This window comes from Seriola aureovittata, chromosome 1 (genome assembly GCF_021018895.1).
Source record: "Seriola aureovittata isolate HTS-2021-v1 ecotype China chromosome 1, ASM2101889v1, whole genome shotgun sequence".
NCBI classification, from domain to species: domain Eukaryota; kingdom Metazoa; phylum Chordata; class Actinopteri; order Carangiformes; family Carangidae; genus Seriola; species Seriola aureovittata.
In genome coordinates, this window is record NC_079364.1 from 19,814,090 (window position 1) to 19,829,115 (window position 15,026).

The 15,026-nt window shown below is 38.7% G+C and overlaps 2 protein-coding genes across 3 annotated transcripts; one reads left to right on the top strand and one right to left on the bottom strand.

Annotated features, from left to right (window-relative positions):
• Positions 1–186: 186 nt before the first annotated feature.
• On the bottom strand, positions 187–7,397 carry LOC130174133 (phenazine biosynthesis-like domain-containing protein 1). 2 transcript variants are annotated; one of them, XM_056383773.1, is made up of 11 exons: positions 6,735–7,397; positions 5,113–5,200; positions 4,636–4,735; positions 3,601–3,699; positions 3,192–3,301; positions 2,785–2,814; positions 2,489–2,577; positions 1,987–2,078; positions 1,797–1,880; positions 1,406–1,468; positions 187–1,188 (listed from the first exon to the last, which is right to left on the bottom strand). In XM_056383773.1, the coding sequence occupies exons 2-11, from the start codon at positions 5,194–5,196 to the stop codon at positions 1,076–1,078; spliced, it is 864 nt and encodes a 287-aa protein (XP_056239748.1). In that variant the 5' UTR covers positions 5,197–5,200; positions 6,735–7,397; the 3' UTR covers positions 187–1,075. The 2 variants fall into 2 exon arrangements, with proteins under 2 accessions (XP_056239748.1, XP_056239741.1); XM_056383766.1 differs by lacking the exon at positions 6,735–7,397 and adding an exon at positions 6,421–6,460.
• On the top strand, positions 6,427–15,019 carry hnrnph3 (heterogeneous nuclear ribonucleoprotein H3 (2H9)). The gene is made up of 11 exons (XM_056383754.1): positions 6,427–6,499; positions 7,475–7,567; positions 8,280–8,435; positions 8,727–8,870; positions 10,222–10,360; positions 11,241–11,440; positions 12,092–12,187; positions 12,557–12,672; positions 13,177–13,312; positions 13,712–13,768; positions 13,889–15,019. Exons 2-11 carry the CDS (start codon positions 7,480–7,482, stop codon positions 13,966–13,968), a joined length of 1,212 nt encoding a protein of 403 aa, XP_056239729.1. The 5' UTR covers positions 6,427–6,499; positions 7,475–7,479; the 3' UTR covers positions 13,969–15,019.
• The last annotated feature ends 7 nt before the right edge of the window (positions 15,020–15,026 follow it).

A 15,026-nucleotide genomic window follows, 5' to 3' on the forward strand; every position in this document is an offset into this window, starting at 1 on the left:
ATACACTGACAATATTTAAGGCTTGTCTTTTGGTACTTTGACAAGGCATTTCCACACAGCACAGATCTTTAGTAATGTAAATATGGAGACCAAACAGGTAGTTATCTATAGTTCATTTCACTTAGCTATAACAGTCAGATAAGCTCTGTCAGTCAACTGAATTGCAGTCTTAAGGAATGACAAACCTCAGACTAAAAAGTTTAGTTACATCACAACATTATAATTACATGCAGTCTTAAATCACAATATCACAACACAAACATAGTTCTGCAGCTTAAAACTCAAGTAGCTGTTGTGTAAAGGATGAGGTGACAGCTGCAGTGCAGTGCGTGACTTCTTGTTTAGATCGCAGGACATCATACATACTTGAACTTCGTTATAATATGTCTAGTTGTAGCTCATTGTATCTTATTCAAAGACCTGGAAACCACAAATTAGTTGATAAATAATTTAATTCTCTTTTTAAAAATTAACTTTATAGCATTGTATTATCAGTAACAGCAACAACTAAAGCATTTAAGTCATTTGTCTCCATTCCTTTGTGCAAGGCAGAACTTGTAAGCTTATACAGAGACTGAGGATAATACATGGTACCATAACAGGTAAAACTCTAGGAGGTTTTGTTTGAAATATAATACTAATGAACTGTGATGATTTAAGCAGTGATACTTTTTTTTTTTTGCCTCCTTAATGTGAGCAGAGCGTTACAGATAACGTACCGAACAACAGGCTAACTGTGATTCTACCACTGATCCGATTTACCTCCAACACAACCTCTGAATTTACATGTTTTGTTGTTGCATTTGTTTTTTTTTATTTATATTGTAATTTTTGTTGTTGTGTTATGTGAATAAATAATAATACAAATTCTAACAAAATGTGCGACGTTCTTTTGTTGGTTAGCTAAGTGATGTTCTGATATTTAGATTGAGCGGTCTGCACTTGTCTATTTTGTTTTTTTTATTTAAATTCATCTCATTTTTATTAAATGGTACAAAGCATTCGTCTGCTTCTCTGGACAGGTGCATGTTGACTGTCTTGGTATCTCAAACCCTCTGCTTGCATGTGTCTGTAACTACAGTGTGATTGTTCCCTGCAGTACAGTGACGGTTTGTCCAGTTATGTTGATTCTTCCATCGTCTCTCACTTCCAGTTCCAGCTCCCCGCCTCGACTGGAGCACTGGTAAGCTACACACACACACACACACACATACACACACACACACACAGACAGACAGACAGACAAGATGGATAATCTCAGTGTCAATATGGTTCAGTTCAGTAGTAATGGACGATTTATTATAGTGGGAAACAACAACTGTCATCAAGTAAATGGTTGTTAAAAGACTTTGCTTCTAAGTCAAATTGTTGCTGAACAAATTATAATGTGAACTAGATTAATTACCCAGCATTTTCTTCTTTCCTAGTTTCTTAGACCAGTAGCTACCTAGAACGGTGTGGGCCGACCCTGCAACGACAGAAAGTGCAGAAGACCAGAAACTGATAAACAAAATTTACAGACCCGCACGGAACATTTAACAACTGTAAAAACAAGTGAAGTGGTAAACTGCTGGACATCTGATACAGTCGTGCCTACAGATGTTTTTGGAGCTGTTGATCTGATGTAAATGTGTATGTTTCTCAGATGCATATTTTTTAAGAAACAAAATCCATCCTACATCCAAATGAAGCCTGTGTGTGAGTAGATGTGCAGGCATTGGGTGGTGGTAGTAGTAGTAGTACCAGTAGTACCAGGACCAGTAGTACCAGTAGTACCAGGACCAGTTGTCACTCACCAGTGACAGGATCCTCTGGGATACCATTCCATGGAGCAAAGTATCTGGAGTAGAAGTCGTATCCCGGCTGGCAGTCTGGAGACCCTATTAGCAGGCACACATTGAAATTATTGTTTGTGGTCTAGCCCAACAAGACATAAAGCTGTCCAATAACATCCACCTGGTCTTGCTAAAGGATCTATTTTTTTACCTTTCATGGTGAGGATCAGCCCTTTGACTCTTCCACTCCTCTCACTGCTCTGAAGAGAGACAGGGTCAACTTTCAGACTGGTTAGCACTGACCTGTAGACAACACACAATGCAGCACATTGAGGGATCTAGGAAACTGCGCATGACCTCCAGACAGAGAGGTGTGTGGTGTGTGTGGAAGGTTAGTGGTCTGGATTTCTGGCTGGCTTTGGGTAGGTTTTTGGGCAGGTGAAAGAGTAACCTGCTTTCCAGCTGGACACTTTGTCCCTCTGCTACTGTGGAGCAGCTGAAGGGCCAATAAGAGACGCAGGAATATAATTGAAGGGTATTGATGAGTAAATGTTTGGCAAAGAGCTGATCACTGAATAGAGGAATTCACCAGGAATGTGTCTTTGATCCATGTTCAACTGCTCTTAGTCTTGACTCATCATTTAATTGCGTCAGCGAGCTAGTACAATCAGTTTTCTGTGTGTGCGCATGTGCATGTATGTTTTGCTTATAACCTGTCACAGCTGTCAGCCAGTCGAACCATCAGTTTCTTAGTGTTGGAGCTCAGGTGAACATCCTGAACTGGGTGGTTTCCAACTGCCGCCTGTATTACACATGCAGAGGCAGAGACGCAGTGAAACACACGCATACACTCACAAAAACACTACAGTGAGATCACACTGATGCAAACTGTTGAAACTGATGGGCTCATGTGGACAGTAAAGCAGGAGTCAGTGCTGTAAAACATTCGCTCACAGAGGAGGTGTGTGTGAGTGAATGAGGTGGAGGTGTCGGTGTCTGTCTTACTGACCTTGATGATGTCTCTGAACTCATTGGGATCCTGGGGGGAAAAAAGGTGTTAAAGATTTCATGGTCTGTTGAAATAGGAGCTCTGCTAATCCATCTGCAGCTGTGTGTTATACTATTGAAAGATGGTCGCAGAGTTTCTGGGTATCACACAACTTGTTTTCTTAATAGTGATGCTGAATTACATGGTAGTGCTATGGGCATTGAAGAATGAATAGTACTGACTGTGAAAAGGAAATAAGGGACTGTGTGTGTTTTAACTGCTTTTTCTTCAGTTAAGTGAATTTAAGGCCCCGGTATATAGTTTTATTTCTCGCAGTTGCATGGTGTTGATGTCGATTGTAGATGTCGGCTAAGAGGGCCTTGTCCTGCGACATTGTCCTGATGTGTTTATCTGACCAAATACTGTACCTCCTGGGTGGGTGGGTTGAGAGGAAAGTCCATGACGTAACTGTCCCCCTGCTTGGTAACAGCCAGATCTCCACTCTTGGTCTCAAACACCAGTACAGGATTCACATTCTCTAACAGATGTAACATATATAACATAATGTATAATATTATACTCACAGTCTAGCTGATGAACTAAGTTTACTTAAGTATTTATGTGTAACTGACTAACCCGAGTGTCTCGGCTTAAAATTCTTTGTACTTTAGTGTATTACTCTACATTATGTTTTACATGGAAGAGCTTTACAATAACAGGATAACTTCAAAAGGCTGCCAGGTAAATTAGTGTTGGTACCTTCAACGGCATGACTTCATGACCTGACTGATATAAGCCTTGATTTTCATGTCTGTGTGTGTTTGTTTTGAATCTTACTCTTATGCTGGAACAGCACTGCTGCAGAGGCCAGAGTAGCATGACCACACAGATTCACTTCAGTGGTTGGTGTAAACCATCGGAGGCGAAACCTTGATCCTGTTGATCGCATCACATTTTCAGATGGGTGCTATATCACACAGGACTTTAATATGTTAGTCTACTTTACATGTAACTGTCAAAAGAGCCCTAGCATTCATAATCACAATTATCAAAAATTGTTTCAAAAAATGGTTTGCTTTAAATTTAGCAAAGCCTCGCCCTGAAAAGGGAGATGTGCATATCCAACATTTCTCATGTGAATCTAAAACGTATAGATGTTGCATTTATCTGTACAATGATTAACTGCTTGGCTGCAACTAAATCATGTAAATGGAGAGGACATTCCTCTCTGTGCAGCTGATCCAGCTAATTGACAGCCTTGTTTTTCCCATTCCCTACAACACAGGTCTTAACTGTATGTTTAACATTGTTACGTGTCAGACTGCTGAGGGCAGGTGTTTTTTTTAGTTTGCGCACACACAAAGACCTTAGTAAACAGCACACAGGCTCACAGCTGTGTCCTTTTATCCCTACAATCACATACAATCATTTACATGCATATTATGACTTTATTAAAATTGCTGCTAAAGATTGGTATTAATTTAATAATTAAAACTGTTTGTCTTTCATTAGTGTGCCTGGATTTTATAAACTGATGCTGTAGCGAGACATAAATGTTAAATGAGGGTTGTCCAGACTTGCAGATATAACCTGGGCTTTCCTCTGAAGGTAAAACTGTTGCATTTTGTTCCCGAGTCTGCTGTGTTTTATGTACCGTGCTCACAGATGCACAGTATGTAAAGTTGCAGTTGTGCCCATTTAGCATATTTTATACAATTTTTATACTAATGCCATCACCAAGCAAAAAATAATAATAGTTGGCTCCACTGAGTTGCTTGAATATTCCCCATTCAAACAGGCTCAATAACAAGACATGGGTCATAAATGAATAGTAACAACATTGGGGTTAATTGTAGTGAAACATTATCTGACCTGTAGTGAAATCATCAGAGGGGTTGATCCTGGTGATGAAAGCAGTTTCTGATAGGTTCATCTCCACTGCTATCTTCTGATACAAATCATCACTCAGCTCCTGTTAGAAACATAAATAACAGAAATATAAATATTTTGTTGTTACTAATAATCATTGTGCTCTGACGTCCATGCATACAGTAGCTATAGATAGATAGGTAGAAAGTATGTCAGGCTCTTTAGACTGTGCCTATTTTTCAACAAATTGTGTAATCATGTTACACATGAACAGCTTCAACTTTGCTGACTGACAATGCACAATCAACAAATGTTTCAAGGAACAACCCAGGTATTTGACCAAACAACCAAAGGATACATTCCAGAGGCAGCAAGTTGAAGTGTCTTGATATCTTTTTTTAGTGCATTTTTTTCAAGCCCTAGTGCAGCAGACGAGTGTACAATGACATGCGGTACATTAACCTAACTGATCTTACTCACATGCATGAGTGGACATATTGCTGCGGGGTTTCCTTTGAATGGTAGATTAGTGAAGGCATCCAGCGTAAATACTGGAATCTCCATCGTGCTGAGGATGAAAGAGAAAATGACTTAATACTGACAAGTGTGTCCAGCGAGGCAGTGAGCACGGCGGGGTTTGACAATGTAGGCCTGCACTGCTGCCGTTGGACTTTCGACCCCGTCTGCTTGGTTTCAGCAGTCTCCCCTCGCTGTCAGGGTTGCCAGATTTTAAACCTGTTCTCCATGTGTGTCGTGTCAGACGCTCAAGGAGTGTTTATTGTTATATCTGGAGCACTGGCTTACAGAATAAGATTTGCGCCTTCATATATAAATAGCTGATAAATTAAATGTATAGCCTAGTTCAAAGTGCATTGCTTTGGATGAGTGTCAAATCTACATTTTCTTTTATAGCCAGTAGTTTTTCTTGTCATATATACCCTATGCATGACTAAGAGGGATACATTTTTTTCTCCTACAATTTCCATACTCGATGTCTGATTTATGATTGTAGATGATCATAAAAAAATGACCAGCATGTTTTTGGTCTTATATTGTGTATTCACAGTGCGTTACTACACATTGTGCGGCATTCAAAGTGTTCTGCCTGAATGCAATGTATCCAGACGTGATCATTAAATTAATTTACTGGTTCATGATTAGAATGAATACATTTCATTATTTGCTCAGGAAAAAAAGTCTGTCCGGCAATGTAAACACACGAAGCACTTACTTGAGTACAGTTTTGAGGTACTTGTAGTTTAGTAGTTCCATTACGCTACTTTTTAATTCTACTCTACTATATTTCAGAAGCAAATTCAATACTTTTTACTCCACTACATTTACATGATTTACAATTTGATACAGTTTACAGTTTCATAAACTATATTTTGATAAGACTTAATTGATCTTTATTGAACTTTACAAGCTATCCAGCAGTGTCATGTCCTTCAAATTAGCCCCATCTTCACCACCTGCAACATTAAAGCGATGTACACATTAATGCAAATTATAATAACCCAAATAATATGCTTATTCGGAAATGGGCCAGTTTGCAAAATTAATACTTTTGGTGCTTTACTTATATTTTGATGGTAATACTTTTGTGCTTTTACTTGTTGCACTATGTGACAGTATTTCACAGGTAAGTAGCTATAACAACAACAACAACAACAATAATAATAATAATAATAATAATAATACAACTAAATAATAATTAATAATTTTTATTATCTGTGACAAACTTTATCAACGTTGTCGCCTACATATCCAAGTCTCGCGATAGCATACCTGAGCGCTCTGTCTGCAGTTGTCACCTGAGACTCGGGAGCTCGGGACAGGAGCAGGAGTCCGGGGATAAGAGGCGACTGTGAGATCATTTCACCGTTTTCAGACGTTTTTCACTGACATGTGACATATTTCGGTTTGGAGTTACATTTCGATACTCAGTAACATCATACGTCCGTTACGGAGTTTACTAGTTTGTCTCGTACGTTTGACCGCTGTCTGTGTCCTACCGTTAGCCTTAGCTGCTAACGGCTAATGATACCAAGCTAACGTTAGCTCGCCAGACTGATAGAGAAACGTTAGCATCATTAGCTTACCATGTATCCAGGCTGACAGATACTGTCCAATGGCGAACTTCAAAGAAGCAACTTTACTTAAGAATAGATAATGTCCACTAAGGATATGTTTGAAAGGTGTTCGTGAGTTGAGGTTGAAACCCTTTGGATTTACTAACACTTCGTGGATTAGTTGAAAGGAGGAAGTAACAAACGTTAAGTTAGCTTATTTAACTGCTGTCACAGCTGCAGTAACTTGCATTATAGTACTAAATTAGGAGATATTTCCTTTTCTCCTATTCCAGACTGTTACTCTTAATTCTGAGTACAGTGCTGTTGTCCCTGGCAATTGTTTATAACTAATAAAAGCTTCTTGCAAAATGATGATGATGTGCTTTGTGTTATTACACAGAGGATATTTGTGAACAATATGCACGTTTCACACTTGAATGCTCTCTTTATAATAACTGTACAAACAGAAGTAACACGATGTAAATTATATCTATCGTAATTAAGAGTGATTGCACCCATAAGCCAAGTAGAAATGGCAGACAGACAAATGAGACGAGCAGTAAGTTACTTAATGATAGTTAATAAAAGCACATCAATGCCCAGAATTGCTTCGTTCTTATTTTAGACCTGGACTCTAGACAGTGGCCAGAGCTCGAAGGTCAGGGGATTTTGGAAGCATATCGTTATTTGATGATGGCAATGCTGTAGGTAAAAGTACAATAGACACAGTAATTTAATGTCTTGCTGCTGTGTTCTGCTCTCCGTTGCAGTGAGAATGTCTTTGAATGAAGAGGGTTACGTGGTTCGGATCAGAGGACTACCCTGGTCCTGCACTCAGGAGGAGGTGGCCAGTTTCTTCTCTGGTGAGAAAAAGCAGACATATTTTTTAGGCAAATGTAAGACTGTGAAACTTCATCTTTAATGATAAACTTTTTCGCTCATTATAACACTGTGTCAAGGTTTTTGATCCATTTTAGTGGATATAATAGTTTTTATGCAAGTGAACATAAAGGTGACAAAAAACTTTCTTCATATTTGCATTGTGTTTAGAGTACCTGCAAACACAAAGCTTCACAGTTTCACCTGAATTATTTTTTATTAACTCTGCAAGTCAAACAGTATTTTGACATTCAAATCAGTGGGATTTTTATCATGTCAGGGCTCAGTTGCAATGCAGTGCTGCTTAGATATGCAGTAGAAACCTGCCTCAAAACTCGTATTGGTTGCACAAGTATAAGTGGAATCTATCTGGTCTGATTGCCATTTGATTTGTGACAAATTTCAAAAGACGTATTTCCCTCCTATAACGTGTTGTCGTTATGCACAGAAACGGTCAGTGTTTCTCCACCTTTCCTGAGCTGTAACTTCATCTTAATGTTTCAGTTTTCACATGACTCCAGCCAATAAAGTGCTGTCAGGATCTCCAGTGAATCAGCAAATATACCGTTGGATATTATTTTCGGGAGCTCCAAACAGTTCAAATTAGATAGGATCCAGTTATAGCCTTCAATGTGATTTCTCCTTTCTGAATAGGCATCCTTTAAAGAAATCTCAAACAATCTTAATTATTTACAGACTGTGATATCGTTGGGAAAGTAAACGGAGTGTGTTTCACCTACTCAAAAGAAGGTCGACCGAGTGGAGAGGCATTTATTGAGCTGAAAACAGCCGAGGATTTCAAGAATGCCCTTGCCAAGGACCGTAAATACATGGGACACCGATACATAGAGGGTAAGCAGCATAAACTGGCATAACAGACTGATGGTCCAGTGAATGTTTTTCTAATTGTGTGGATTTTCTCTTTGAATATTTGCTGCATCTTGTGACATTACTGCATATTACTCAGTTGCTAACATCTTATCAGTTTACCATTATTGTCCTTGTATTTTAAATGCATATAAAGGTTTGTGTCATGGCTTTCCCGTACTGATTTCCATTTACAGATATATGTTTCTTTGTCCTTTTAGACAATATATGACATGTTTGTTATTCTATGTTCATCTGTTTGTGTGTCTGAATCAGTGTTCAAGTCAAACCGTAGTGAAATGGACTGGGTGCTGAAACGTAGCGGTCCTGCTGACTATGACAGCTGCAGTGGCTGCATGCTGAGACTTAGAGGCCTACCCTTCGGCTGCAGCAAGGAGGAAATTGTTCAATTCTTCTCAGGTACATGAACACTTTTAATTACTCTATTGAATTGTACTGATATTACACCATTCATGTTGATCTGAGGGATAGTTTTTACACACTGTTTAACAAGAGTTGTAGTTTTTTTACACCACAGTGTAAGGTGCTGACAAAACTACAACTAGCAAATATGCAAAAGAACCTCTTAATTTGTAGTAAAAGACAAAACCTGAGACAAAACTAATACTCAGTCACTTGTCAATATTTATATATGGCCCTCTATTACCTAACCATAGGCTTCACAGGCCCTTAAGATCAACAGTTAGCTGCAACTTGAAATACAAGCAAATGGATTTATAATAGCCTATTATTATTCTAATAGCAAGGTTATGTTTGTAGAAAAATTAAACATGATCAATCAACTTTACATTTACAAGTCCTTTCTTCAGCACTGACATAAGATCAGGAAATGTGACTGATTGTATCTTGAAAAATCCAAAGTAGTGCCAACTGCACTTTGAACGGTGCTTTGCTGCACAGTGGATCAGCCTCACACAGCCACGCTACAACATCCATATACAGCAACATTTAGTGTTATAGATAGACAGTTTTGCCAACGCATTATCTTCACACACATAATGTTTTCACCTTATTGATTTCTCTCATTATAAATTGGTACTTGTAAATCTAATGTACCTTATTTGCAAACATCTGTCCCAAAGGTAGGCAGGCCGACGCATCTGCATACAAGTGTCTTTGTGTCATGGCCCAAAGGCCTAATGTATGTTTGTTTTTGTAGTATAGTAATACTGTGTTGACTAATTTGTCCTTGTAGTGAATCATTAGTATGATTTTTACCACAATAGTGTTAACACGTTATTTAGCATATTTGTGCTATATGACCTTGATATCATGCCTCCTAAAGAGGGTTTAACGGGCTGGGCTGGTTTGGCTGAGGGAGACAGTCCTATGACACTGATCTGGGGTCAGTACTGTGATTCTACTTATTGGCAGCCTCTTTCTAGGATTATTAACAGCAAAGAATTATTATAATTATTACATTGTGTCTCACTCAACACTAAACAATCATTTGGCCATTGATCTAAATTCAGTAGTGTAACAGAGAAAAAAAACTCCTCTGCATCCATTATAATACTCTGACTCCAGGCCAGTATTTCTTTTATTCCCTTGCTGGGCACTTAACAAGTGTAAATTCAGTCCTCTGAGATGCCCCTTTCTAATGCAGTCTTATGAAATACAACAGCTGTTGTTTATTCGCTATCATGACGTATATTAATCCTGAAAGCTCCAGTGATGCAGTGGGTGTTGTTCAATCCTTCTATATCAGTCTACCTACCGACCTATGTATTTATGTGTGCTTGGGTTGAAGGGTTGAGAATCGTGCCAAATGGGATTACTCTGCCAGTGGACTACCAGGGGAGGAGCACAGGGGAAGCCTTCGTGCAGTTTGCCTCAAAGGAGATAGCAGAAAAGGCTCTGGGGAAACACAAGGAAAGAATAGGGCACAGGTGGGACAGACGGGAAAGGGACGGGCTGGACTGGGTTGGGCTTCTAATTTAGTATTAAATGGGTGGTCTTTTTAGTATAATCTTATTAGTATAATTATGGTATTAATGGGATGGGTCTGTTATAGTTGAATGATAAGCATGGGTTGGTGTGCTAGAATAATTGTTAAGATAAAATTGTAAATTAATTGGGTGGGCCATGTAATATTTATGAAAATGCTAATGGGATGGGTTAAATGGCTGGTTCTAAGGGGTTTATGTATTGTAATTATGGTGACATGTTGACAATTGGGATGAAACGTCATGTATCTAATCTTTAGATTAAAGGTGGTGTGAACATTTTATGCCATAGACAGTTTTATAGGTGGTCATTCATGACATGGGAGTTCTATTTACCTGTGTTAGCGCAACATCATCATTTTATTGGCACTTCCTTTATATCCTTTCATACATGTACCATATAGATAATTTACTGTGAAGATGGGATTAAGCATAGAAGTATAGCAGAGGAAAGACAAGGCAGCTTCCACCATTGATGCATCAGACTTATTTCTGCTGTGCTAAATCATTAAAATTATCAATACAACAGGTAAAAGCCCTGTAAGGATTTCTATAACTGTAAGTAACAAGAGGTGAGGTTGGTATAGAAATCTACTACAGCCCTAAGCCCAGCTAATGATGAGATTTTGTTGAGGTTGTTCAGTCATTCACTCAGCTCCAGGTTAAAACAACTTAGACCACTATTTAGAATATTTGTTTTATTTGTGTGTGTTTATCTTCTCTCTCTGTAATTCATATCTCTGTATGTAACCTGAGCTAAGCCATTTCTACACCGTAACCCTCTCCTCTGCCCCCTACACCCAATTGGCCTCTTATATTGCAGGTATATAGAGATTTTTAAGAGCAGTCGTAATGAGATCAGAGCCTACTATGAGCTGCCCCGGCGGGGAATGGGAGGCCAGAGACCAGGGCCTTACGATAGACCCATGATGGGGGGCCCACGGGGAGGGTTTTTTGGCCCCGGGCCTGGCCGTGGTGGGACTCTGATGGACACCATGAGGAGTGGAGGAGGTTATGGAGGAGGTAAGCAGCTTTTTGTTTTCGTGCGTACAGTAATATCCTGCCAGTGCTTAAACTGGCAGAACATGTGATGCTGTAGAAGGCAATATAAAACAATTTTTATTAACTTCAGCCCATGTTCTGTTTTTGGTTTCACTGGTGCTGTTAAACACATCACATCAAGTCATGTGAAATAAACAAACTGCAGGAAACACAACCATCCCAAAATGAGATTCAAACAAGAACAATGCCAGTTTTGAGTATTTTCAAAGAATGCTGACAATTGACTGGTCCCTTAGCCACATATTTTATTTTATATTTATATTTTTTGATTTTGTCGGTTAAGTAAATAAACAAGCCTACCTTAAATTCCTATTTTCTTCGGTCAGTTTCATTATGGTTATTTTTTTGTAGCAGTGGAAAACCATTTAGAGTTCAATTCTTAATTATAGTATTTATCTATAAAGCAGTATAATCAATAACTTACAATGATAAGTATAAACAGACATCATAGTGCCACTTGAATATTCACTTTGATGGTGGAGGGGTTGACTAATGGGTTCACCTGCCCAAATTAAGTTCTTTTGAGCCTGCAGAAGTTTTACTGTTTTTTTGTTTGTGTGAAATGACAGTTTGAGTTTTCCTTTGTTGTTCTGTCTTTGTGTCTGTGTCCAGGTTACGGTGGCTTTGACAGCTACAATGGTTTCAACAATTACTGTTTTGGCAACGGCATGTTTGACGAGCGAGTGAGAGGAGAAAGGGGAGGAAGAGGTGAAGTCCAAATTCTATTTCCCCTAGAGTCTGGCATTTAGATGTAATGAAATGGTGTTTGAAAGCCTCAGTTCATAAATACAGTTTCGCACCCCTGCTGAGAGGCTAAAATGTTTTCCAAAAATGTACATTCTCATCATTTTTAATTTTTCATGTTTTCACTTTGAAATGAAATTGACATGACTTTGGTGCAAATCTTTAACTAAGCAGTGGATTCTGACCATCTTCACTCGTCATTCCCAAAGATTCAAAGATTTCAGTATCAATAAGACAAATAAAGGTTGATATGTATCAGATTACTTCTCTCTTCTACATCAGTAAAGGTGGTATTGGTAATCTGTGGGTTTGTTTGTGTGTGGTTTATCTCAGGGATGGGAGGCCATGGCTATGGTGGTCAAAGTGACAGTGGCTCAGGCTTTCACAGCGGCCATTTTGTCCATATGAGGGGTCTACCTTTCCGTGCCACAGAGGGAGACATTGCCAAGGTAATGCTAAGAACATACACTGAGACCAGTTACCTTTATTATTTTAAATATAAATGAAATTTAGGATTGTAGCAACAGTGGATTGTGCCGGAGGCTGAGTTTCTGTCAACACCATCAGACCATTTGCAGCAAACAGTTACTGCTGTTGGCTACTGCACCTAGGAAGCTCAGTCTCATAATGGTGATTTTAGCAAAAATGTAACTGAAAAGAATTAATCATTTTAATTGTTCAAGCCATCCATCACTTCTTTGGCACTTATTAGGATCCAGGATGCATTCATTTCATTAATTATATTATCAGGAATTATTGTTGTATACTGCTGAAAAATGACTTAGAAACTCAGAAATTTAACTTGGGGAACCCTGTTTCTGTTTATGTTGTATTCATACTGTATAATGCTGTTAGTCAAGAAGCCCATTAAGACCTCACTAAGACTGTCTGCCTGCCTATTCATGTGTATATATATCTGTGTGTGTATATGTCTTTTTTTTCCCTTCATGCAGTTCTTCTCTCCTTTAAATCCACTGAGGGTCCACATTGATGTGGCTCCTAACGGCAAGTCAACTGGAGAGGCAGATGTGGAGTTTCGCTCCCACGAAGACGCTGTGGCAGCCATGTCCAAAGACAAGAACCACATGCGTATGTCCTCTTTTTCCTCTTCAGCTTGTGTGTCCTGCTGTTGGTCCTTGGGAAAGCACTTTATGCAACAATACACAAAACTACTTGTTGATTAAAAGCAAAGTAGTGGATCAGTTGTATCTACAGAAGCAGAACAGTAGCACAGATTTTCAAGCTCAGTAGATAAACTGCCAGGATTTTAGTTGGCCGACTCAGAGTCGGGCAGGTTTTAATGTTGGAATCAAAAGAGCATTAAATAAGCACAATGATGGTAAAAACAATCAGATATATACAGGTGTGCAAGTATTTTTCATGACAGTATTTGCGATATTGCAGATGATAGTTCAACTAGTTGGGAAAGTAACCAGGTGGATTTAAACCTTGAATAGGTGAGTGATGAATTGATGTTGTTCTCCACAGAGCATCGCTATATTGAGCTGTTTCTCAACTCAACAGCCAGTGGAGCAGCTGAAATGAGTGAGTTTTCATCAACAATTTTCATTTAGGCGATTTTAAAAATTTTATCACCATTTTATTTTATTCTTTTATATTGTAGTTGTATTAATTCAAGTGTCATCCTGTTTAAACTCCTTTCAGGTCGTGGCGGCGGTGGTTACTATGGTAACTCAGGAGGGGGCGGAGGCTCACGGAGCAGCGGGCTGCGAGGTGCATACTGATAAAGTCATCCCACTCTTCAAATCCATCCTGGCATTTGTCTCGCGTCTCCTTAGGCCACATTTACTCAACTAATGTTTCGAAGCAGGAAAGCTGCTACGAAGTCACTCGTTTGTTTTGTTACAGTTGTTCTTAGGTGAAGTTATACCTCGACCCCACAGTACTAAGATACTACAAACAGGCCAAATATGACCTTAGCAAGCACCATTATACGACCATTCCTAAAAGCATATGAAGAACAAAACAACTTGACAATATGAAAATGTTGGAGCTGTTGAAGGTGCTGAACATGGTCAATAAGTCATTATTTATTGATCTTCTATTTCTAAAATTGGATGTAATAGATTTTCTCTAGCGATCTAAGAGAAATCAAACACCTTTTTATTTTTCCAGAGATCTGAATGGGATTGAAAGGGCAGTAGCTGAATATTTTAAAGTTTGTAATGACTTTATTTGGATGCACTTTAATTCATCTTGTTACACATCTGGCTTGTTGGCAGGAGATGTAAATCAGTGCAGATGCAGCAAGGAGGCAGACCTTCATTGGACACAGACTTACAGGTGTGAGATTTTCTGTGATACACAAGAAAGAACAATTTTGATTGTCAGTACACTGTCAGGACCAAGCATGTTCACTTTGATCCCATCACTTGATGATAACAGTGCTCTGGCTTGGATGACGTGTTGAGGTGAATGATGCTCTTTAAGAGGCCAAGCAGTGAGGAGCGACATCAAAACAAGGAACTTTAGCTAAGAAATTCAGATGTTTTAAACGCACTCTAAAAAACTTATTTTCAGCAGAACAAATAACCAACCTGTAACTATTTTATACCTGATTTCAGATTGGCTTTCCTGCTTTGAAAAGTGTAACAAATGTGAGCCATTGTGTTTTTTATGAATGTTTTCACAGTTCATTACAGAATTTAAAATTAAGTTGAATATTATATTCCACTCTCAAAGAGTGGAAGTAAAATAAAGTCTCTATATTTGAGCTGTAAAATAGCTTATGCAGCTGTTGTACATTTTGCCTAATAAATTTTATATTTAATTCTCCATCTCT

Bases quoted from the DNA above. Each gene is read 5' to 3' on its own strand.
- hnrnph3 (XM_056383754.1), top strand. From the start codon at position 7,480: ATGTCTTTGAATGAAGAGGGTTACGTGGTTCGGATCAGAGGACTACCC. The intron at 8,436-8,726 runs GTAAGCAGCATA...TGTCTGAATCAG, and splicing joins GGGACACCGATACATAGAGG to TGTTCAAGTCAAACCGTAGT. The intron at 13,313-13,711 runs GTATGTCCTCTT...TGTTCTCCACAG, and splicing joins CAAAGACAAGAACCACATGC to AGCATCGCTATATTGAGCTG.
- LOC130174133 (XM_056383773.1), bottom strand. From the start codon at position 5,196: ATGGAGATTCCAGTATTTACGCTGGATGCCTTCACTAATCTACCATTC. The intron at 4,736-5,112 runs GTGAGTAAGATC...TGTTTCTAACAG, and splicing joins CAATATGTCCACTCATGCAT to GAGCTGAGTGATGATTTGTA. The intron at 1,469-1,796 runs GTGAGTGACAAC...CTGTCGTTGCAG, and splicing joins CCCAGAGGATCCTGTCACTG to GGTCGGCCCACACCGTTCTA.